The sequence below is a fragment of the Platalea leucorodia genome (genome assembly GCF_965183815.1).
Source record: "Platalea leucorodia genome assembly, chromosome: 7".
NCBI lineage: Eukaryota > Metazoa > Chordata > Aves > Pelecaniformes > Threskiornithidae > Platalea > Platalea leucorodia.
In genome coordinates, this window is record NC_138829.1 from 18,091,476 (window position 1) to 18,115,618 (window position 24,143).

Genomic DNA, 24,143 nt, shown 5'->3' on the forward strand with positions numbered 1-24,143 from the left:
TGCATTGTAAAACAATACATTTCTCTTTTGAGTACCATTACAGTTGTAAAAAGGTTTTCACTGGTTCTATTTTTCTACTGTTGCTGAGAAGCATGTAACACCGACTTTATCCTACGTATAGTTGGCATTTCAAATAAACGGCTTGTATAGAACGTGCTTGTGCGACTTCTTCCGTCTGACTGCTGCCGGCAGCCAGACAGAGGGACGGTGCCGTCCTTGTTCCCAGCCTTCGGGGCGAGAGGAGGCGTCTACTGCGCACCTTCAGCTGCCCCCTGACAGCGAAGGCTCTGCAAACTGCCAAGGTTTGTTGTTCCTCGGGGGGAAAAAGTGCACAATAATGCTTTGAACATCAAGGATACGGTACAAACCAGTGCAGGAGGAGGAATTGGAAATTGGTGGCACTGGTGAAGCAGCTTATTAAAAAGGAAAAGCACTTCAGTGGAATAGTTCAGCGAGTTCTTCTGGCTGGAGCTTAATTGAGTGCAACTATTCACGGCTAAAGGCCGTAGGGTTACTCGTAGTCAAGGCAGTGGGGCTTAGCCCTGGGGCTTGGAAGTGCTCATTTTCTCCGCAGAGCCGCGGGACAAAGAGGCTCGTTGAGCACCCAGCATTCTCCTCTGGAGTTGCGGTTGTCCTGCATCAGCTGAATATTCATTAAATCTCTTGCGCAGAAACAAGCGCTTCGCTGCTTCACAGCGAGGACTCAAGTTTGGAAGTGTCATCCGGCAGCAGAAAATCTTGGCTGGTCTCGCTTTGATGTACGACAGCAAAGTCCTGCGGGGTACGTGCCGATGTAAAGCGGGGCTGGGATGGGGAGGGAGAGTGCTGCGCGGCCTCGCCTGTTCCTTAATTATTGACGCCTTCATTCCCACATCCAGGTCAATGAGTTTTAGGAGCAGCTTCCCAAACGAGGCAAGTTTAACATTTATTGCTGCAGGCTTTCTGGTGGTTTTGCAATGGAGTTCTTGTAAGTCTGCCAGCTTTGTGAAGAGGGGATGCCTCTTCCCCGGGGCCGGGGGGAGCCTTCGGGAAGAAAGCACGGTGCATGAAGCAAGCTGGAAAGGGCGACTGTCCGGGGCTGGGCCCGGGTACCTGCTGGTGGCCTCAGGTGAGCCCTGCTGCACGGCGGTAGCACAGGCTGATGCCAAGCACAGAGTGCGCGGTGCCAGATTGTAGCTGCAATAACTCCTTTTTGTGGAAATTACGTGGTTCAAAAAACTTCCTGCAGTGGAACTCCTCCCCCTGCGCAGCGTTGCTGTCGCTGCCGGAGCGCGGCGCGGGGCTGGGCCCCGCTATGGTGTTTACCTGCGCCCTGGCAGCTCTCGCTGCTTCTTTATGTACGGGGGGAGAACCGGGCGACTCGGAAAAGCCAGGGTTTGTTCGGGGTGGTTGGAACTCGGAGCTGGGACCCAGGACGGCGCTGGCCTCTGGGCACCTTCTCCCCCACCCCTTCAGGGAACTACGTGCCACGAGCTCCGCTGCAGGCGGAACACCGGCCCGTTCTGCTTTTTGCCTCGCTCAAAACTGCGCTGGCAGCGGGCTGCAGCCCTTGTTCGCCCTGCCGCCGGCAGCGCGGGCCAGGGCGCGGGCAAAGGCGCAGGAAGATCGGGCTTGGCTCGGCCCAGCCCTTGGCTCGGCCCCTGCGACGTGCCGTGGCCACGCGGCCAACGGGTCATTGCTGCGCTGGCCCGTGGTCGTCTGGATCGTGGATGACGACAAACCGCTGCAGCAGCGTTCCCAAAAACCAAGACAGTACAGAGCGAACAGGTCTTTAATTTTTAGATATTTTAATAAGATATGCAGTTACAGCTCCCGTAACAGTTGCTACAAAAAAAGCACATACAATACCCGGGGTTAAATTTAAAAGCAACTAGTCATTTCGCATGAAACAAACCCATGAACTGAGCCTCTACGCTAGAACTAGCTCTTGTAAATAAACGGTCAGAAACAATTAATAGGGAGAATGATAGATAAGGTCTGATCTTCTTCTCAAAAGTCATTAACATGGAAGCAGAATAGTAGCTCATGGTAAAGAAATCCTCCAGCTACGCAGAGCAGGAGTTAAAAATCAGAACTTTCTTAAAGTATGTTTTGGGGTTTGTGGGTAAAGAAAACTAAAAACTACATTAGGCTCCAAACTTACAAAAAGTCAATATTTAACTGTAGTTAAGTAAGTGTAGATTCTTAAAACTTGGTGAGACTTCTCCTGTTCCATGATTATCAAAGTGATTATAAAAAGATCACGCGTTTCATACTGTAGCAAAATGCCAGGGTGCCGCGGTGATTTCAGGATGGTTGATGAAGTAGAATAATTTGCAGTAGGCTAGATTTTAAAATCAAAGCGCATTAGAAGTCCTAGAACAACTCCCCTGATGCTTAATTTGTAACTCAGTACCTCCTCCTAGACACTGTTTATATTCTAGTGAATGGGTAGAGTTCACGTGACAAATTTTTCCATGTAAAACTTCACTGTACAATATGGGAAACGAAGTTTTGGAATTTATAAAACCAGACCATTCTGTTGCATCAAGCCTAACCTCTGATTTCTCATTTTTCACCTGCCTAGGGCGCGCTTCCACAGTTGAGAGCGAGCACGCAGGCGTACCATGCCGTTTCGTTCCCCCGAAGTACCCAAACGTTTGGACGCAACGTCAGCCAGCGGCCGGGATCGTACACGTGCCTGCTGTACCCCTTCAGGAGCCGCGCCTCCAGCGGACGCCTCCTTCGCGGCGCAGGGGGCCTTTGCTAGCATTGCTACGCCCCGAGGAGGCGGTGCGGAGCCATTTGGAGCAGGAAAGCAAGGCGCCCCGGCCCCGCGAAGCCCACCGGGCGCGTCCTGCCCGCGCTGTGCAGAGGGAGGGCGGGCAGCCCCCGGCCGGTTTCGGGACAGCGTGCAGCGACAGGCACTGGAAGTGAAGGAGGTGAAAGGCAAACGCGAACAGGCAGCGGCACCGCTCTCGCGACGAGCCCTCCTTGCCCCGGAGGCAAGGCCAACTTTCACAGGAATGCAACGTCGCTCAGCACCGAAATCCCTACAAATGCTATGTACCTGTTACAAACACGTTTTAGTCGCTACAAATAAAGGAAGTATGAGAAAAAATGAAGACGTTTCTTGGACAGTTGGATTTTGAGGAGAAGCCAAATACTGAAGATGCCGCTTCTGTTTGCCAGTGAGTAGTTTTCCCAGTTGTCCTTTCAGACCCAGACCCTCAGTCTAACTACAGTAGTACTGCATCCTGTTAGTCCGTCGTCTTTTCCGTGACTGAAATTCTTCAAAGAAGTGCTGAATGTCTTCTCTTTTAACCACCTGGGGGAAGCAACATGAAACCCAAGTTGCAGTACAAGAATTCAATTAAATGATCCTTTTTTTCTTTTCTTGCACGCATCCCACATGCAATACACAAAGCGTATAAAAGCAAGCATCCGGAAATCGCTCTGGTACAGCCCGCAAAACAGCCTGCCCGTTGTACCCAAAGGAGACGATTAATGCCCAAATTCTATTATAAGAGAATACAAACAGGGAAACAAGATCCCCAAAGGCAGAACAAGCACAGGGAGCAAAGCGCCTGACGGAATTTTTAAAGGGTTTGACCACTTGCTTTTACCATCAGAAAAATTAACACAAAGCAAGATTTTTCACTAGCTCAACTCGCACTCATTACAATGGAACTAAAAATGGCAATTTAGCAAATAAGCCAACAAAACGCACGTGCTGATTAATAATAGCATGCAAATTCCTCCAGAAAACAATTGACCAGACTGCTTTTGCCCATATTTAGTCCTTATTCTTCTAAGGGTTTAAATTCAATCTAAGAAAAAACATAAAGGTTAAGAGCTTTTTTTCCCCTCATACTTTTCCTAGAGCAACAGAAATTTCATTTAAATGCAAGAGCTGCTCTCAGTACTTCATAGACAGATGTCTGTGAGGTCCCTGTTACCTCTCAACAATGTCACTAAGGAAATACAACTTTAAATTCCAATGGAATCAGGGATTTCTAATTTCTACTGCAGTACCAGCAACTCCGAGAGACAGGAAAAGAATATTTTAACATAGCATCATAGTATTCAGCAGCCACCACCCAACAGTACTTTAAAACACATTTTCTGGCAAACAAATTCTGCGAGTTGCACCTTACCGTTCCCTCATCTGCAAATCTCCTGAGATAGTCAGTCAGTTCTGTCTTTAAATCATTGTATTCTGGATGGAGAAGGGAAGGCAAGGGAAAGGAAACAAAAAAACCAAGAAGATACCCGGCTTTAGTTTAACACTGGCTCAAGAAGACAACTTGTTCTACTTCCTCGTCATTCGTTAGATTTACTTGAGACAAATCTAGGTTTGAACTGGATTATAAATAATAACAATAAAAAGAAAGGCAAGTCCAGGTAAACACAAGAAGCCTAATAATTCATCAGACTAGCCTGTGCAGTCTGAGTATCTGTTCCGGTTGATCTCCAGAGAAATGTAGAGAAGTTCAGTGAGTGACTTAGCACAATTAATGCAGACTGCCCCTGCTCCCACCTTCCCGCTGCAAAAGCACGCGTGGGTAGTGGCGGGAAGCCCGGGCCTGTAACTCGGGAGTGGGCAAGTGTCCTCGCCAGAGTGCAAGCCCCTCCCTCACAAGAGGGAAACACGGCTCCGGTTACAGAACACCCCAACGCTGCCTTGTCAATACGCTCCGCGGCAGAGCTGCCAGGGAGCACCCTGCGCCCCAGCTTCACGCTGGCGGGCGCTCCCCCAGGCAACAGGAGATAGATTGCCAAGCAACGGAGCGGGGTAAGGCAAATAAGCCAGACAGCAGCAGTGTAAATTAATGTTTAAATATTCACGTTACGAGACATTCCCATCAATACTGTATCTAAGATGTTAAATAGGGGGAAAGTTCCCACATCATCTAGTTCCTCGACGCAAGTTAAAGTTGTAACAACAGGCCAGAGAGGACAAACTTCTCCAGAGTAATCCTGAATGAGGCGTGCAGTCTGTCATACAGTCTTCCACACGCTACTTCAAAAACAGTTCAACACCACGCTGCAAGACCTGATCCTAATCTCGTACGGGAAACTGTTCACTTTGTGTTATGGCAGAATCTAAAAATGAAGTTGTATTTACCGCAGATGAGTTCTACTTGCTGGACTCTGTTCATGCTGTTAAGGGTGTCCATTAAAGGATCTCTCCTCTCTGTTTCTTGGTCGCTGGTACCTTTATTTTCGTAAGCCAAGACAGTGTCACATTCATCTGTCAGGAACTGGACTTCAAGCTCTGAATACATTTTCTAGAGAATAAGGTAAAATTTACTTTTTACATTACAAAACTTCTCAGATGGAGATGCTCTCGCCCAATCCTTTTTGTGTTCAGTATCACAAATAATAACCATAAAAATAATAATGTAAATTTTGTATCCAGCATTTCAGAAATCTCCCCATAATGACTTCCAAAGCAATACTGGATTTAAACAGCAAAGAAATTACAAACGTTGAGTAGCTCCTTCGAGCTGTATTAATTCCAAAGGATTCAGTGTGTTTCTTTATGTGGGGTGGAGGGGTTTTTTTAGGTGTTTATATGCAGGGTAAGAACATTTACACAGATTTTATCTACAAGCTTCCCTTCAGAGATTCTCTGGGAGCTCCTCCCTGCCTCCCCCACATCAGTGATGGTAACGAAGAGAGAATACCTACCAAACAGTCTTCACAGGTGCATAATTTGCTTCTCCAGTTCGATGGCCAAAACGTGGCAGTACCTTTTTTTAAAAATGGCTTGCTTTGGAGTTCTTTCAGCTTGCAGCCTGGCTCCTCACTCTTAGTAACTACCTGAATTAAAATGAGAGTGTTCAGTGCTCCGTAACATCCCTTCAAATACGCTCCGTTCTTTCCAGCATGACGTTTTCCTTAGGCAAGATTGTTCTTTTGTCTCAGACACGCTTATTTTTATGAACAACCTATATTACCACGTCATCCACACGAGGATTCTGATGTGGTTTTAGTAGTTTCCACTGGAAATTTCTCTAGAAATTTACTGCAATAGCCATGAATGTTTACGAAATCAGAGCTGGACTATCATGCAAATGCATAATACACCTGTAATCGAACAAACTCAGAAGTTACCTCCGCATAGAGGCCAGGTGGCTGACACGAAGGGATGGATCTAACCTATCTGCAAACGGACCTTACACCCTGGTCACCCACTTCTACAAGCGTGTTCCACTGCCTACACTGTGCTCCACAGAGACCACAGGTTTGAAGTGTCAGTGACTGAAGAGGAACACAGAAACAGACTGAAAGCATTTACCTCTTCACTGAACCTATACAGAAAGAGGTGGGCTTTACCTCACCAAGCATCAGTACGAAGACGTACAGGACAGAAAAGAAGGTCCGTTTTACCTCTGGACAGGCAGACCCAGAGCTAGTGGATGGTTCATTAAACTGTTCCGTTTGCTTTTCCTCCTTCGTTTCTTGGTGTTCCACTCCACTTTCTTTTTTTATTTCTTTTTTCTGCTCTTCACTTTCCTCAACCTTCAGGACAATCCCTTCGTCTTCGAGGGAGTTCACTTTGGTCAAAGGAGGAACTGGAAGATACACACCCACATAAGCAAAAATACCATGCCAGACAACGTACAGGCTACCACAGAGGTTCTCTCTGGTTTGCAGTGCAGCGTCAAAGAGCACCTAGATCACCTCGTACACTGCAGGGTCCTGGATATATTCTACAGCTCTCCAAAGACACAGCGACCTAGGTATACAAAGAAACCACTCCCTCTTTCACTATAGTCACCTCTCATACTCCTATTCTAAAATACTCTGCTTTCCAAAAATCTAAGCCATAGGAGAGGGAGAAGGGTATCACAATTTCAGACAGTTCTGTACCAAGATGCTTGTCCTTCCTGACACCCCTCGATAGCTACGGCAGGTTCAGTAGCTGTTGCGTCCTTTTTTGCTGTCTTTGTGTCAGAGTCCTTCATCCTCTCCAGACACACACACGCGCCAAAAACTCTGTGACATTAAGTACACTAACCACTTACTTCCTTATATAAAACAAGTTTTTCTTTTGATGTCAATTCAAATGTGTGCCCTGTGACATAGCTGGTTAGAAGGAGGAAAACCAAAAACAAACAAAAAAACCCCATTCTGTACTGTATTTACATTAATTAGAAGGAAGAGAACTCCAGGTAGGCCAGCTTGGAATCCTTAAAATTACCATTGAAATTTCTGGCACATAAGAGATCAATCACCGGTTGATACGAGCAACATTTAGGAGACTACGTGAAACCAGCTCTTTCCACAGAAATCAAATCATCTACCTTTCTCATCCCGCAGAGACCACACAGCAGACAGAAGCCTGGTGTGACCGCAGGGAACATGTGTCCTGAGCCCGGCCCCAGCTCTACTCGGATTAAGGTTTTACACATTCATTTCAGGTCACTCTATTATTCACTCTTTGCTGCTCAGAGCCTCTCAGACTCAGCTGTTTGCCTCATCACTTCCCTGAGGATGGCTCTTCAGTTCTTTGATCCAGTTTAGAAATTAAGTTCCTTGAGACAAGTATTAAATCTTCATCCATCTATGTGCTAGCACATCTTTGATAAAATAAATGAGTGAGCACCACAGAATTAAGATTTAGGAACAAGAACTGCAATTTTTTTTTACAGAACAGTTACTGCAGCCCCACACCTTCCACTGCTGAAGGCGATTGCCCAATGTAACGAATATAATTTCTCCAACCACTTAAACAGTATTATGTCATTAATCAACCAAGTATGACAAATACACGCTAACGAAATATTGGCTCAGATATCTCCATTTTCTTTACCTGCTAACTGCGACGCATAGGCCCACAGGAAATGGCAGTGATTCATGCAGGCTTGGCATACCATTTCATGGAAGTCGCCGCTTTCAGGGGGGACTGCACCGAGATGCTATCAAAAAGAAACAAGCACACAGCAGTGAAGCATCTGCTGCAAATTAACAGACTCAACTCTAGGTTTAGAGGAAGTAAAACGTCAACTGTCATCACATTTTCAGCACAAGCATACACTCCTCCTAACTTTCTACAATGATTATCCGTATAATTTAAAGACTGGAAAGAGCTGATAAAAATTCCAGGGAAAAACTGAAATAATGCTCTCTCTGTCTACAGCCTTTTATGCCTTCTACATACCCAGAAATCTCAGTCCTATCTTTATCTCATTTCTAAACAATATTCTTCTAAAGTGTCCTAAACACAGGACAGGTGAAGATACCTCTTGCACCCTGCACATTTAAACTCTTAAGTAACTTTTTATGATTGCTTCCTTACGTGTAAGAGATTCCAAGTCTTCATATTGATCACATACTGAACTTGAAAACAATTAGGTCCCAAAGCTCTTCATAAACTGGTCAGAACTATTTAGGCTGTTAAAAGCACTTTGCAGCTTTCTTTTGAAAAGCATTCTGGCTGAGCTCACAGTATGCAGCACAACATTCTTCATGCATACATTTATACAAAAGAATCCTGTAGTTTATCTATAGAACCCATAATTTAAGCCAATCATCTTTTTTTTAATTCTTTGATCCTGCAACTTCAAACATGGAATTTCACTCGTGCCCTTCAAGGCACAAGAGGCTGAATCTTTAATGCTTACACGTTAAGTAGGGCACTCACTGAAGTGCTGAGCTGCTTTTAAAAGATTTCCCCAAAGTTTGTAATCAGGAGCCAACAGCCCAGCTTCTTTCTTGCTACTTAAAGGAATTACAGTTTAAAGAGCACTCTTTTGAATGAAGAACTCTTCAGGTAGTTGATAACGATGTGTCTCAGTAAGAATCTTTTTCTCACTCATTGTACTGATTAGAATTTTCCAATTAAAGAGGCAGTTATAAAGTTACTGTTTTATCTGCAGCGGTAACCTTCAATGAGTAGAACTCTTCCTAGGTTTTTTGGACTGGAGCGGACAGCAGCGCAAGATTAAACTTTCAATATTCCTTTGCATAGGATGAAAAGAAATACCTTAGAACTCATGGAATAATCTTTTGAGAACCAAAGCAAACCTTCCCAAGTAAGAACAACCACACAAACGTAACCAACGCTAAGTTATTTCGATGCAAATGGCAATTCTGCTACTTAAAGTTTCCTTACCCTTCCATGGAACCAGTCTTCACAAACTATGCATTGGATCATCTCATCCGGAATCTAGATGAACGGTCATATTATTAGCACTAATAGCAACCTCCAGAATCTTTCACGAGCCTCCAACTGCAGTATTATGCAAAGCCTGCTCAAGTGAATTGCATTTTCCTCTTCACCCACCCACAGGGAGCTGCCATTAATAATTAGTTACTGCTTCAGTAGTCAGTTTGCTTCCCTGAAGTTCAACAGCATATGTAATTTGTCGTATTATCAAGACTGTGGAAATTCCCATTATGACAAAACTACTTTTCCCAGTAGAGCAAGACATTCTCACACAAAAGAGCTGATAAAAGCTAACACACTATTGGTATCTTTCTTCCTGTAAACAGAAATGCATGAACAGGCAGCTTAGCAAAAGAAAGATATTGATATTCATGATGTCATCAGGTTTACATAGGAATGCCAGAATCCTAACTTAACTGTCCACAATGCAGTACAGTACAAACTGCTTTGTTAGGAAACAATTATTAATGATTTCTTTAGAAATGTTTAGCTATCTCTGAACTTCACAGAGGTGAGTTTATAAAATACTTTTTTGTATTTGAAAGACTTGTGCCTTCCTTATTCTTTAAAACACCTAACTTCTATGACTGCAAACAAAAGCGCGCGTGTGCAAACCAAGTGGTATATTTTAATACTTCAGACAAAGTGTTCTGACTACCGTAAAGGAAAGCTAAAGCCAGTGCTACAGGGCAGGCTCTCCCCGTCCCTAAAGCCTTGTCAGAGCACTGTTGCAAGCACGAGGAAGCAGATTCTGGTCTCTCCTAACGAACATGTGCAATGTGTTCATTCTGCACTTGCCACATTTCTCAAGATGATGAGAAACCCACCCCCTGCAGGAACTCTGCAACTTTAGAGAGAGGAAAGCAGGGAGAACTGCAGCAGCGTTTTGTCCACATGATGGTTTGGACATTGCCTCCTCATCTGTCTTTAAGGCATGTTCTACCATTTAAAAAAAAAAACTGATGAAGTAATTACTATATACAGCATATGACAACCAAAAGCAACATGGAACATAAGATTTCTTAAAGTGGGTCTTCCCAGCAAAGCAGCTCAGCGACCACCCTTTGAACAATATTTTTCATAAATACCATCTCTATATGATTACTACTGTTTTTTGTATTTCTTACCTCATCTTCAGGATCAGGATAAGGCCTTTTACAAGTACAGTATAATCCGTAGAAATTGTCATTATACTTATTTCCTGAATTCACCTTGCACTTTTCCTAGGAGGAAAGAAAATAATGTCTCAATGGACAACGCAGTGAAAAAAAAAAAGACAGAAAAGATGTATAATCTAGAAAAGCTCACTTCCTGTTCCACTTTAATTCCTAAAAGCAATCATTATACTCATCAGCTTGAAGATCCAAAAAGAAAGATATTATCCAGACACCTATGCTATACAGTGAGCAGCAGATTGGGCACGTGAGGAATACTGCAGTTCAAAAGGAAAGAGGAAAAACAGTCTTTCCACCTTTGTAACAAATGGCAACTCTGGTGTTTGTTAAACTACTGCTAATCTAAAATGATGTAAGAGTTTTGATCACCAGCCATGCCTGCCTGCTGCCATTATAGCAAAGTCTGTAGATTTATTGTGCACCTTCCCCTCCATTTTTTTTAAACATCCAGACTGTGACCCAAACCCAACTTTGTTTAATCTTACCACTGAGCTTCCACTAAATTCATGTCGTATCAGCCTCACTCTACAGGAGAGGATTATCTAAATTACAAAACATGCTGAATGAAATTCAATTACAGGTAATCCCATTTAAAAAAAAAAAAAAAAACAACAAACAGCTAATACAGCTGCAGCCAGAGGGCTTCAGAACTGTACGTAGTTGCAGCCTAAGGCCACCATCGGCCCCTGCAGAAACAGCTGTGACCATTTATGATGTTACTACAAAACGCTTTCTACTGCTATTCTGACAAAGGAAGAACGGACGATGCGAGCACCTGGCATCCATGAAATCAGCCAGGTTAACGGACAGATGCTTAACCTGTACAACTGATTTTGCACTGAACTGAAGGAAGATGAACAACCATGTGATCCATTTCATTGACTCAAATGAGAAACAGTAACATCGTAAAATTGTGACAGGTGTCTCTGCAGGGATCACTGGACTGTAGCCCTAGGCCGACTAGCTCTGGATCCATCCCAGTTCTGCCAGAGCAAAATGAGCATACAGAACACCACCTGCTGTTTCTACATTTGGACTGTTGTTACCCTGGGAGCAGCACTGCAGGCAAGCCAAGCAGCTTCCTGTCGCCGCTTCCCAGACCATTACCAACTACTTGACGAGTCCAAAATGCCCACCAAGTATGAAAGCACAGGGGGCTTAATACAGTAAAAAACTATCCCATCAGTAGGCTCTGGTGACAACCTATCAAAAAAGATTAGCTAGGGCAGTAATGCCACCACGAAGGAGGAGAGGGAACTGTCCCTCTGGCAGCAGCACAACCTCAAATTTCCTTAATGCAACTGCAAAATGCACCCCGAAAGGTTCTCCGGAAGCCAGGTTAGAGCTAATGATAAGATGTATTAGTGCAGGCACCACGACATGTTTCTGGCATTACGCTGACCACGGATGCAGAACTGCATCCATGCAGGATCAAACGTTCTCCCTCCTCGCAACATCTCCCTTTGGTCTCTCAACAGTTTTATCTATCTCCTGCTGTAATGCTCCCACCTTGTTTAACTTGCTGGGAAAAGCAGAGGCATCGCATGAGTCAGCACTGGCTGAGGCAAGGCACCAACCTCCCAAGACTGTTATTTCGATTCTGTATGGATGAAACCTATGTCTGAACTTACTGGGAGTAACTTGCACTGCAGATTTTTGAACTTGCTATTTCCACAGTCACAGCGGAAGTTCCTGCAAAGAAAAATGTAGCATTTCAGGTTTTTTGTTAACTGAAAACACATTAGGTTTTGTGTTCGTAACAATTCCCAGCAGCTTATTAGGAGCCATAAAAATATTCTTGCAGCTACTTAACCAAACAACTGCATCAGCCAGAACCGGCCAAAGGGCCCTGCAGCCTTACCCTCTCACACGGTGCTCTCGGCAGATCTTGGCTAACAAACACCATCATTTGCAACAGCGCTTGGCTGGGAGACCGCAATGGCACGGCTTACCCTGGCCGCTGCAACCACCGCGCTCCAAAAGGCGAGCACTGTGCTGGCGGGAGAGGAGCGTGAGCTGGTTGTTTCCAAAGGCTGGATCCACCAAGGCGATTCGGCCCTCGCCTCCCGCTCGGACACCTAAGCTCTCACTCACACAGGGCCGGCATGCCAAGCCGAGGGGGGACCGCGGGCGCCTCAGCGACGCGACCTCAGCCGCCCGGGCAGTTTTGCTGGGAGCGGTACGCGTTACGCATCGGAACGCCCTCCTCCCTCGCTGAAACGCACCGTGCGGCGGAGGCGGCTCCGGGGGAATCGCCGCGGCCACGCACCCCGCCCCGCACCCCCGCCCCGCACCCCCCCGCCGGCTGAGGGGGCTCCGGCCGCCCCCGCCCGCCACCAGCGCGCGCGCGCTTCCCGCCGCCGGGAGGGGCGCGCGCCGCCGCCCCGCCCCGCCCCCCGCCGTACCTCTTGGTGTAGAGCTCGAAGAGGCGGTGGGTGCCGTGGCACTCGTAGCTGCAGGCCAGGCAGATCCCCGCCGGCTCCCCCCCGGGCGGCGTGCAGGTGCTGCAGGCGTACAGCGCCTGCCTCTTCACCGCGCCCTGCGGGGCGACAGCGGCGCAGGCTACAGGGGCCGCCGGGGGGTCCCGGCCCCGGGCGGCCCCGCCCCCGGCCCCCCGCCCCGCCCCCGGCCCCCCGCCCCGCCCCGCCCCCCGCGGCGCCCGGCCCCGCCCCCACCTGCGAGTAGCTGCAGCGCTCGTGGTCGCTGCCCCCCAGCACGGCCCGCGCCTCCTTCTCGAGCTCCTCGTTCTCCGCCAGCACCTCCGCCAAGGAGACCACGGGCTCCTCCGCGCCGCCCCCGCAGCCGCTCCCCGGCTCGGCGCCCTCCGCCGCCGCCGCCGCCGCCTCCATCGCCGGGACGCGAGGCCGAGGGCGAGCCGAGGCGGGAAACACGCGGCCGAGGCGCCAGGGGGCGCCACAGCGGAAGCGGAACCGCGCGCCCCACGTGACCGGGGCCGCGCGTCACGGAGGGGAGCGGCGGGGGAGCCCGCGCTCCGGGCGGGCACGTGACCGGCGGGCGGGGCGGGGCGGGGCGGCGCGATGGAGCTGGTGGCGGAGCTGAGGGACCGCGAGGGGCGGACGCGGTCGGTGCGGGTGCCGGTGCCGTGCCCGGCGGAGGAGGGCGAGCGCGGCCAGCTGCGGCGGCTGCGGCAGGGCCTGGCCGAGCTGCAGGAGCGGGTGGTGGAGCTGCTGGCGCCGCTGGTGCAGGAGGAGAGAGAGGCGGCGGGCGGCGGCGGCCGGCCGCGCGGTGAGTGGCGGGGCCGCGGCCGGCGGCGGGGCGCGGCCGGCGGGGGGGCTCCGCCGCGCCGCTCATCCGCGCCCCGCTCGAACCCTGGCAGGTGGCGTCGAGGACGACGACGACGAGGAGGAGGAGGAGGAGGAGGATGAAGGCGAGGGGGAAAACAACCTCGACACGAACGCGGGCGCCGGTGACCCGCCGCCCAAGCGGACGAAGGTGCAGCAGCCCTGACGGTGGCGTCAGGGACTGAGCTCCGGCCCGGAAGGGGGCATGGCGGCTGCACCGGCTGTCGGCGGCCCCGGGGGGGGGGGGCCGCCAGGCCCGGGCGGGCGCCCGCGGCACCTCCGTCGCGACGCTGTTGCGATACAGAAGCGTGAAGGAGAGGATGCGCCTTGCTGTCATAGCGTGCTGCTTGCCGGGCACCCGTGTTACGCCGAGAAGAATCTTTAGTGAACTAGTTGACAAATGCAAAGCTCTCCTCGCCAGTCTTCTGACTGCTACGTTTTTAATGACTTTTTCCAAGTCATCGTATTTCTGCACGTGACTTAAACTTTTACAATAAAGTAATAAAATCTGGAAAGAGTTATTTTGTCAGATATGATCTTAAAATGGTACGAGACAACTTTTATTTGTATGGAGAGAAAGCAATATAAGACCAGTAGAGTATTCAAAATTAAAAAAAAAAAAATGTAGGACCGTGTTCATTCCTGAACAGTCCTACAATGGAAGATTATTTTTGCCTGTCATCTAAAACGTTTCTTTTAGTCACCCATGAGTCAAGTATTTTCCTGGAAAAGGTCACAGACAAAGGAGATTGAAAGAGTTGGGAATCTTGGTTTCAAAAAATCCTCAGTTTTTGTGACAGCCAGGAAAGTGACAAGTCAGTGTGACTTTGATAATTATCTTTAGTATTCCACAATTCAAAAATTGCTGTCTGTCCTAAGCCTGTTTTCGCCAATTTTTTTCTTTCATTTTTTCATGCAGTAGTCAATCTTTATGTACTTTCTTCCATCACTGAGTTTTATCCAGGTTGATTTTTAGCTACTAAATGAGCCTAAGTCAAATAAAGTGAACATCACAGCCTAATATTCTGCTATGCAGATCAACATCATTACCTAAAAATAAGAAAAAAGCAGAGTGATGTTTTCAGATGCTTCCTAAAAACAAAAACTTTGGGCAGAAACTAGGGGCAATGTAGTAGGGTTCTACACTGGTTGCTGTAGTTTAGAGTGGGAGAAAGTATAAATATTTGAGGAACAGCTCTGAGTACATTATGTGTAACAGTTCATGGCTGTATAAACCAGCATAAACCAATCCCTCTGCTGAGGTAGCTTGTTCTTCCTTTCGATGACAATGCAGCATGTGGAATGTCATTAAGGTAACAGATGCTTCTTGCAAGGGGAAAGTTGTCAGTGCTTCCCGTATGTTACTTCAATTCCCAGGTTTTGTTTGGTGCATGCTTCTGTGAACAGGCATAAAGCATTCTTGATAGCCAGTCCATAGAGCTTACTGTGGAGCCCGAGAGTCTTCTCTAGCAGAAATTAACTGATTTAACAGTGTGAAAAGCTTTTTATTTTTTTTTTTCATTTTCATGTGTTCGGCTGGCATAGTTCGTTTTTGTGTATTCTGGAAACTGCGCAAACCTTGAGACTTGCATATGGAAGACAAAGTATTGGAATAAATGATGAATTTTTGTAAGCACAAAATTGCATTCATTTGAAATGGGGAGGGGGGAGTTGGAAAAGAGGTCCAGTAAACATATTTTGGACATCTTTATGTACTTTTATTCTAAGAAATTGACACACATCATTATTCTGTTAGCAGATACGACAGAGGCATAACTGAGGAGACAAGACCAGCTCTGAAGACTAGGGAGCTTTAGTTGCTGAGGACCTAGGGTAAGAGAAAATTACACAAATTAATTCTGATCTCTTGTCAGGCTGCAAAATCTTAAAGTGATAAAATGCTTAAAGTGTTTTAGGGTAGATAATTTACTGAAGGAAGTGGCATTGAAGGAAGCTGCTTATCAAAATGGCAAAGGCAACACTTAGTGCAAAAAAACCCCCGCCTGATAAATGTATCAGAAGGGCTCCTTCATGTGACCTGTGCTAAAGCGATGACATCTTTTACGAGCTCTGTTCTGCACCTTCGGAGGCTTGTGGTAGAGCAACATCTGAGAGCAGCGTTTTCCTTCCCTCCCCCCCCAGCTGCGGTCCTACACACTCCACCAGTGGTGTGAACTGTGGGGTGGCTAAAAGGCAACATTTAACCTTAGGCACGAATTTGTGGCCTTTATACATAGACTTTCTGTAAATAGTCCACTGGCACGTCACGGGCTGAAAACCTCTGGTCTAAAGCAACACACCCTAACTTCACTAGCATAGGAGTAAATGCCGGCAATGCTCCAGCAAGGGGATACTTCTTTTTTGTGTCAGCCTGGACACAGCAACAGACTGCACCTGACCTCCAGAAGGTATCAATGTGCATTGGGTCAAGAACAACCACTCAAGTTCTTGCCTTTAAAGAACCACTTCTAGTCCTTACTGTGGCCACAAAAACTTTTAAACAACAAAAAGGGCACTGGAGCTTCACGGGGCCTTACATAATTCTGAACTGTAGGCTTGCTTGTGACAGAAGTGCCCTAACTCAACAGAGAACATCATTGTTTTTCAGAGAGCTGCTGCAAGGTAACTAGGCACAGAAAGCTTTCGTGTGGTGTTTTTTTTTTCCTTTCCCCCTCCATAACTGCTTTAGGACCTGCCCTACAGCTGTGCTCTGAACCCCTTCTGAGGGAGCCCCTTTCTGCCCCAGCAGGACTGCACTCTCCCTCTACTGTCCTAGCCAAACTGGGAACAGGTACCGGGGGCAACAGAGAGAACCAGCTGGTGTTGCTCACTGGTTGTCACACCCTTTTTGCAAGCAACCAAGTCAAACAAGGCAGTGAAGCATGGGAGAGGCTGGGAGAGGCTCCAAAATTTTGTGAAGACAGGAAAACTTGAAGTTTATGTGTGTGGAGAATACAGGAAAAGTCTGCAATGACGTTTACAAAGCTGTCCTAGAGGATGAAGCTTTGTGCACACCGTAAGTCAACTGGGGCCCCTGCATCTTAGGTAGAGTAGATAAGCCTTGATGGAAGAAAGATGGCATACTCTTAATCTCAGAGATATGCTAGTGCTTTTGTACCTTAACTAAGCTTCAGGCTGCCACAAAACAAGGCCAGTTCACCACCTCTGCACCGTTCAGTGTAGTTTGTATGTCTTAGTAACAGAACTTGGTTTTACTAGCCAGAGGGGGCTAGATGGATTTCCTTACCAGTAAAGGGGAGAATGCTGGTATCTTTCTATCAAATTAAGAGAGATGAAGTAATACTAAATTAAATGCTTAGTAGTATTTAGATGAGAACCAACTACTTTTGCTAGCTGCAAAACAGAACAGCAAAAATGTCAAAGCAAGTCTCCTTCACATAGACTAGCATTATATGGCATACTCTATAGTTGCTGCTTTGAAATATTGAATTTGCTGGTTCAAACAACTTTGAGGCTAAATTCACAAAGGAAGTTAACAGGTTGCAGTGTTCTGTGTTTAAAAAAAAAAAAAAAAAGGTTTAAAATCACAGGTATGATATTTGTTAGGCACTCAGATGGTTCTGTGAGGAAAGGGGGCAATCCCATTATGCCCGATAATCAGGGCACTGTCTAAAAGCGCATGACCTTTCCTAGTTCCTAAGAGAGAGATTCAGTCTCATCACTTTCATTAAAAGGGTTTGAATGCAATTCACCCATTGCAGCCCCTGTGTAATTCCCACTCATTCTAGCTTAAAAGTTAATTTATATACAAGCTACTACAGATATCAGATTCTCTCTAAAATAGACAGTAATCTGGCAGTTGGGAAATAATAATGTATCATGGGGCTTAACACATGGTAACTACGTTAACACTCAGCAGTGTAAACAACTGAGCAGTGGTTTTGGGCACATCCACAAGCCAAAATTTACTGGGCTAGTGATGGGCTTTGAGGACTGAGAGTTGAGCAGAGGTACCTTGTTGTGGCTGTAGCATGTTCTTTCTTTCCAGAAGAAACCTGTACCATAGGGCTAGCTTTAACGAGAGCTAAGATGAGTCAGTTCTTACCAATTAACTACCTGATAAAATTATTAAATTGCTTTCATGCATTGGGTCATATGTAGAAAAGAGGTTCTCATCCAAGGCTGGCACATGAAAAGCAGGATTTTTTAGAAACTAATACAATAATAAACTAAAGAGCATCCTTTTAAGAAGACAATGGACCAGGCAAGAAAAAAATAAGAGGAGTTAATAGGTATCCTGCACAAACCGGAAAGTTTTGTTCCAAGGATAAGTCAATCCTCCTATTTTTAATTAGAAAAAAGAAGTCAGGCTTGCAGTTCTATTTCACTGCTGGAAGAAACTCACCTTATAAGGAACACATTTTATTGCAACTTACTTCTGTCCAAGTTTGAAGGGCTGCAGCCTGAAGGTATGCTCCTCATTGGACCTGCTCTCCCATGGGAGGAAGTGAAGAACAGGCTCGGCAGCATTTAAAAAAATGTGGCAGACATTTTCCTGAGATGGGAAGGGACTGTCAGGTGAAGGCCCAGCAGCTGATGAAAACTAACACTCAGACTGCCCAAGAGTGATGCTCAAGCATCACTAAAGCTTTATCTTGCGACACAAACACAATAAAAAGAAATCCAGGGTAGGTGGCACAGAGATGAGTATTAATCAACCTTGTGTTACAGCTACTCAATTTCTTGGCAGAAAATTAAAGCTCTGAATGATTGCTAAGCTGGTAGAGATTAGCAATCTTCTGAAGACTTCATTACTGCCTCTATTATTACAGCTTCTGCTTTAGAAGCTCTTCAAGATCAGGTCTGAGCTAACTCAGTATGAGTTGAGTAAAAATAGCTTTCCCACACCGAAGCGGAAGCTGCAGCAACTCATCTTTTCTGCCCACTCAGTGAAAAGAACTAAATAGATTTGTATGAGCAAGTTCTAGTATAAGCTAGTCTCCCATCTTCTATTAATGCCACTGCTATAGAAACAGATTTGCACTATTTTCTGTCACTTCTGATCAAGAACTAATTGAGAAGTACTGTAGTCTTTAGAGGTGGTAAAACTTCTTTGAGCTACATTATCCCAAAAGCTTGTAGATTATATCAATTTGTGTTACAGGCAGTTGTCTTCTGTAAGTAGCCTTGACACTATCTACAAATGTTCAGGATAATCAAGCTTAAAGTTATTTCACTACTTCTTTTAAAAGACTACAGTAAAAAGCAATTTTATCATTAGTTTTTATAATCTTTCCTTTACTTACTCTGTGGGTAAGACTTCACCTGTTGATGCTCCACTGGTGCCAAAAATGCTGGAAGCACCAGCAGAGCTAGCTTTCCTCTTCTCCTGCTCCTATCATCTAGTAGTCATATGCACTATGTTAAAAGTTTATACTAATTCTCTCCATTTCTGCTGTCCACCTCAAGCTCAAATCCTTACAGACACAGCATTTGCTTGAATTAGATTGTGTGTCTTTCTGTAGTTAGTTGTAAAGCTCATGTTTGTGACAGCTTTAATCCAAAAACAGGCTTCTGATGGAAAAGTCTACGAACACAAACCTCCGTTCCGTAAGTCACCGCTGCGCCGAGCACGTGCTCCACATCCAGACAGCTTGGCTCATCGCATCAGGCACGCTGATGAATTTGCTAAAGGCCACATGCTTGCACAAGAGAAACCTAGGCAGTTCTCCCTATCATTTTCTATTTTTGATGCTTCCTCTTATGTTGTTGTTCTTTAAATAACTCCATCTAGACACAACATAACTGCTCAGTTTAAAAACTACAGCATCAAGTTAAAAACACAGTCCAGCCAGAGGTATCTCCCTGTTACACAAAGGTAGAGAAATGACAAAGGGATTCAGTTTCATCCAGCCAACCCCAAAACTTCAGGCTACAGACAAGTAATTAGGGCACAGAGCATAAAAGGACAACAAAAAAGATCAACCAAACATACACACTGAGGGAAGGACAGGATAGTAAGCTACAGCAGCTGATTGCCAGCACTGCTGTCTAGCAACAAACATATGCAAAAAAAAAAAAAAAAAAAGCACCATTGATATGTATCTGCATTAACAGACTTCTGTTTATAAACATTGAAAAGTTTTTATTTTATAGATAAATAGGATGGTGATTTTTAAAGTTAGGAAACAACACAACTTAAAGACTCTGACTCCCAAAGATACTACAAGTCAGAGTTTGACTTTATTCTTACTCCAGCATATTAAGATGGCAGCTTCCTCCTTTTCATATTGCACTTAGAACTTAAAGCCTTCTTGTAAAGGCTACATTGTTTTCAGGTCCTAGCACCAATGCTGGCATTTGAAACCAGTGTCTCAAAATATCTCCAAATGCAAACAGAAAGTTTAAGGTCTTGTAACTGCCATGCTTAAACATAGCAACACTGAAAATCACGTTCTCTTTCCAAAGCAAGAGAAAGCTGATATTCTCCAGGATTCCCTTAAAGTAGTCAGAAATGGATTAGCATTTGTGATGATTAGGTACTGACAATCACATACAGGTGAAATTATAATTGAGGAGTTTAGTTCGTAAGTGTTTTGGGCCTACTGCTTTTGAAGAGTGTATTTTGCACTGTTTTCACATTTGGAAGGTTACCTCCATCATGGCTGGCTCAAAAATTTAGTTATTCTAAGAAGAAACAAAAACAGACAAGAAGAAAGAACAGATTCGATATTATTCCAAATACACAATCCAGGGGTTAGAATTAAATGCTATGCCAAAATAGCACTGAAAAATAGAGGCTGAAACTATGGTAAGAAACCTCAGTGGAATTTCAGTATGACTGAAGAAATTTGCATTCATTGCAAGAATGAGAAGGAGGTATCTTCTTCAAATTTCTGGAAGAAACATGGTTATCTGTCTTACAGCCTGTTTGTAGCATCCCCCCAACCTAATACCAGTTAACCTTCCCAAATTCAAAGTTTTTCCTAATACATCAGTGCTCCCAGAACACGGTTTTGCATCATGTCCGGAGTGAAATTAGAATGGTAGTAAATTCCAATCGCTTGTAATTTTATCAAAGGAGATTTCTATAGATAGGAGAAGGAAACACAAATGAAGTTTTGTGCAGACTACAGGCCAATGCCAGCATAAGCTGCTTTTGACGTCATAGGAAAAGTGTTTAAAGCACCAACCTCCAGGCCTATGCCACTCCTCACTGCCTACCTACTACAACATGGTACTGTTGTGGTCACTGACAAAAGTATGCTACCACAGGAAAAAAAGTTCCTTTTTCCCTTTAAAGGTTCGCACAAACTTTATTCTTTGCTCCCTGCATTTATATCTAAACTCTTTTAAAAAAAATCATTAAAAACCAGCACTGATGTAGATATTAATTACTTTAAAAAAAAGAAAAAGCAAAGAATTGTGTTAAGTGCAGCCTTTATAATCATGTTCTGATTTTTTTTTTTCTTTTACATTTACCACAAAAGAAGTATCTTTTCATTGATTTTACTCCAAGGGAAAACATAGGAAATCACTTTTTTGCACAAAGGAGTAAAGTCATGGACCAGAAACTTATTTCCCCACAGGACGTTTCAGATGGAGTGTTGCAATTTTGCATCATTAAGGCAAAATGAGGAATACTTCCATCAAGTGTCACATAGGGCTCTCCCACTCTGGCCATTCTGATAGACCCATATTTAAAAACCTTTGTAGTTATTTTTTTTTTAAATATAAAACAGTCACTCTCTTCATTGCTTAACAGTTTGAAAGAAAAGGCTCTTTCCAGCCTTCACTCAGAACTTCAGTCTTGTGATTAGATCAGGCATCTGCAATTGCTTCAAAACAGCTACGGAAACTAGAAATTGAGCTAAGTGTCAATCAGTTGTAATCTACTGATCTGATTAGAGGCCTTCACAAATGTTTGATGACGATTGCAAATAACAGCCAAGCAGATAGGAATGATGCAATACCCAACAGTTTTGGGGTCAGCTCTTGTACAGGAATAGAGGAACAAGAACATCTGTAAATATGGTATTAAAAATATTATAGTCCACAGCCAAAAAGGCAAGGATAGCAGTCGTACTTTTAAGGAGTGCGTCCATGTCGTTCCTTCCTGTGGTTCCTTGGGGTGTTGCTGAATGTGCTCCAGTGCTAGCTTGTTGTAAGTCTCATTGATTTCAAAGACGTAATAAAAAGCTGCAGCACTTGCTAACAAGTACAACCCCACACCAATCCATCCCATCCTCTGGCGGAAGTTCATCATTCTCCATGCTCTGCACCTGGAACAAAAGGTGACGTATACATTCAGTACAGTTTGGAGAAAGAGGGGACACAGATGAAGCCTGGTTTTCATAAGCCAACTTTTTGTAACTTTTCATTACATGTTAGTAAAAACAGCACACGCACGCGTTTCTGAAGACCTGAGTTCTCTCTACATCGGACAAAATCATGCTACTATGCCAGCAACAGGCTAATGGTAATTACAGAGAGTGCTCCATCAACGGCTCTGGCTAGTTTAGGGTCTGCTAGCTATCATGTTATACAAGGCTAAAGTCAAGTACTGAGTGAACAACAGAAGTCATAAATTGGATAAGTTACTTACCCCATCTGCACTCAGTGTCTCTAGCCGCAGAGCGGGGATAATACAAGACTTTCTATAAATATGGAAAGTTTGTAAAGTTCTTTGACATCTGCAAGACAAACACGCTGCTAGCCAGCCAGTAACAGGAGCACCACTGCTTGTTTGCAGTGTAGCAACATCCCGTTTTATTAAGCTCTAGCTGAGTGCCCATCTATGAACGATATAAAACGTTGTTTTCAATTTGAACATGAGCAGACACTAAAGGTATGTATTTGTACCCATGTGCATACATGAAGATACTATAAGCGTGTTACTTGCACCTAACTGTCTTTCTGCTCTACCGGTGTGAACAGTTGCAGTATGCCTTCTACAGGAAAGGAGCTGAACATCTGTACTAGTAACAGACTCAGTGCAGAACAAACCAGACACCAGTCAACTGGCACTTTTCAGAAGAAGCACAAATTATTGAAGTACCACAGACACTACTGGCCTCGATTTTAGCTGCTTTAAGATCTCCGGCTGGCTGTACGGGCCTAGGTGACTCAAAACACTCTTCAAACCAGTCACAAACACTCTAGCTGAAGTACCTCCACTTACATCAAGAAGTCATCACCACCTTCCCTCAAAATAGCCCTCGGGCAGGGCAGGGAGAACCACCGCTTCACTGCCAGCTGGTTAGAGCCGTCAGAACAAATACGCTTTTTCAGACTGTTGGGGTTTTATCTTTCCCACCTTTTTTAAGAGAGGGGCAAAATCAATTTGTGCAATGCTGTTTTAAAAAAACATATCAGGCTTCAAAAATACTAAACAGAAATGGTTACTTAAGGATGATTTATGCATACAGAGCAATAATTACTAATGGAAGTATAACAGAGTTTACCGTAATTGATAAAAAATCACTACACCTTTCTAAGTCCCCCTTCCTGAAGCCCAATTAATCCGTTTAGTTGGCAATCTTGAAAGACTTCAATCCTGACCTGACGGAATCTGACCGGGGTAGCCCTGGAGAAGCTGTGCTGGCCCTCGCACTGCTGCATTTATGGTGGCTAAAAGAGTCTGGCGTACAGTGACAGTAAGTACCTGAGAATGCCATTACTTATGTCTGTGACAGCTATTTATTGTTTGGCTTATCCTTCTATATAACTTAACAGTATGCTTCCCTGTAATACACTGAGTTAATACTTTTAGTAGGACAATCAAAAAAATTGTGTCCAAAGCTGTTAATCCACTGGATAAAAACTTCAATTCCAGAGTCCATGTTTACCCAACAGCTAAGTCACGGCCCGTTTTTTCCAGCAGTCAGGCATTTTAGAGATGGCTAACAAGTAGTCGCCTTCAGACAAAATAAATCTTCAAAAGGAATGCACATATCGAAAGCACAAACGCTATTAAAACTGCAGTAGGTTTAAGAAGGTAAACATTAGTTGTTTTTCCTCCTGCCCTTGCGAGGCAGCAGTAGCCAGGAGAGGAGCCAGGGCTCTGGGTTACACCGAAAGCGGCAGAGAGAACGCCCAGACTTTGCTCCTTCGTTATTTCCCGTTTCGAGACCCTGTTTTCACTTGCCGCTTTCGGAGCCGCCCGCCACGGCTGTCAGAACCGCTCCCCGCCGTGCCGCGGCCGCTCCGGGGCTCTGCTCCCGCAACCGGCCGCGCAAACCGGCCGCTGCCGCCGCCCGCAGCGCTCAGCCCCGCCGCGAGCGCTGGACCCGCGCTCCGGGCGAGAAGCGCCCCGCCGCAACGGCTCCTTCACCGCCGCCGGCAGCCCCTTACCTTCCTCCAGCGGAGAAGAAGGGAGCGGGAGGGCGGCGGCAGGCGGCCCGCTCCCCTCAGCCCGCGCCGCCGCGCCGGGAGGCGGAGGGGCCCGCCGGGCCGCCGCGCCGCTGCCGGCCCGCTGCCATCGCCGCCCGGCCACCGCTCCGGAACCGCGGCACTTCCGGCATGGGGAGAACCGCTTCCGGTGCGCGC

General features: G+C 45.7%; 3 protein-coding genes across 9 annotated transcripts; 1 reads left to right on the forward strand and 2 right to left on the reverse strand.

Moving 5' to 3' along the window:
* Positions 1 to 1,782: 1,782 nt before the first annotated feature.
* Positions 1,783 to 13,201, reverse strand: UBR7 (ubiquitin protein ligase E3 component n-recognin 7). 3 transcript variants are annotated; one of them, XM_082317827.1, is made up of 11 exons: positions 13,008 to 13,201; positions 12,738 to 12,871; positions 11,964 to 12,024; positions 10,285 to 10,380; positions 9,104 to 9,157; positions 7,802 to 7,907; positions 6,376 to 6,560; positions 5,674 to 5,805; positions 5,108 to 5,270; positions 4,137 to 4,198; positions 1,783 to 3,307 (listed from the first exon to the last, which is right to left on the reverse strand). In XM_082317827.1, the coding sequence occupies exons 1-11, from the start codon at positions 13,179 to 13,181 to the stop codon at positions 3,215 to 3,217; spliced, it is 1,260 nt and encodes a 419-aa protein (XP_082173953.1). In that variant the 5' UTR covers positions 13,182 to 13,201; the 3' UTR covers positions 1,783 to 3,214. The 3 variants fall into 3 exon arrangements, with proteins under 3 accessions (XP_082173953.1, XP_082173954.1, XP_082173955.1); XM_082317828.1 differs by lacking the exon at positions 9,104 to 9,157; XM_082317829.1 differs by lacking the exon at positions 4,137 to 4,198.
* Positions 13,202 to 13,370: 169 nt separating this feature from the next.
* On the forward strand, positions 13,371 to 15,241 carry GON7 (GON7 subunit of KEOPS complex; the record flags this gene model as incomplete). The annotated part of the gene is made up of 2 exons (XM_082317836.1): positions 13,371 to 13,578; positions 13,670 to 15,241. 2 exons carry the CDS (start codon positions 13,371 to 13,373, stop codon positions 13,798 to 13,800), a joined length of 339 nt encoding a protein of 112 aa, XP_082173962.1. The 3' UTR covers positions 13,801 to 15,241.
* A 122-nt stretch (positions 15,242 to 15,363) lies between these two features.
* On the reverse strand, positions 15,364 to 24,102 carry LYSET (lysosomal enzyme trafficking factor). Of its 5 annotated transcripts, XR_014228782.1 has the most exons (6): positions 23,949 to 24,102; positions 22,777 to 22,911; positions 22,201 to 22,288; positions 19,197 to 21,877; positions 18,032 to 18,150; positions 15,364 to 15,462 (listed from the first exon to the last, which is right to left on the reverse strand). XR_014228782.1 is itself a non-coding variant. In XM_082317833.1 (4 exons), the coding sequence occupies exons 3-4, from the start codon at positions 22,203 to 22,205 to the stop codon at positions 21,466 to 21,468; spliced, it is 417 nt and encodes a 138-aa protein (XP_082173959.1). In that variant the 5' UTR covers positions 22,206 to 22,288; positions 22,777 to 22,911; positions 23,949 to 24,102; the 3' UTR covers positions 18,157 to 21,465. The 5 variants fall into 5 exon arrangements, 3 of the variants coding, with proteins under 3 accessions (XP_082173959.1, XP_082173960.1, XP_082173961.1); XR_014228783.1 differs by lacking the exon at positions 15,364 to 15,462 and having other exon boundaries at positions 15,491 to 18,150; XM_082317833.1 differs by lacking the exons at positions 15,364 to 15,462; positions 18,032 to 18,150 and having other exon boundaries at positions 18,157 to 21,877.
* Between the last annotated feature and the right edge of the window lie 41 nt (positions 24,103 to 24,143).

What these genes read in the sequence shown, in the direction of transcription:
- UBR7 (XM_082317827.1), bottom strand. Translation starts at nt 13,181, where the DNA reads ATGGAGGCGGCGGCGGCGGCGGCGGAGGGCGCCGAGCCGGGGAGCGGC. An exon ending in TTCGAGCTCTACACCAAGAG is followed by an intron (nt 12,025 to 12,737) that starts GTACGGCGGGGG and finishes TTTTCTTTGCAG; the next exon opens with GAACTTCCGCTGTGACTGTG. An exon ending in CTGGGTCTGCCTGTCCAGAG is followed by an intron (nt 5,806 to 6,375) that starts GTAAAACGGACC and finishes ATTTTAATTCAG; the next exon opens with GTAGTTACTAAGAGTGAGGA.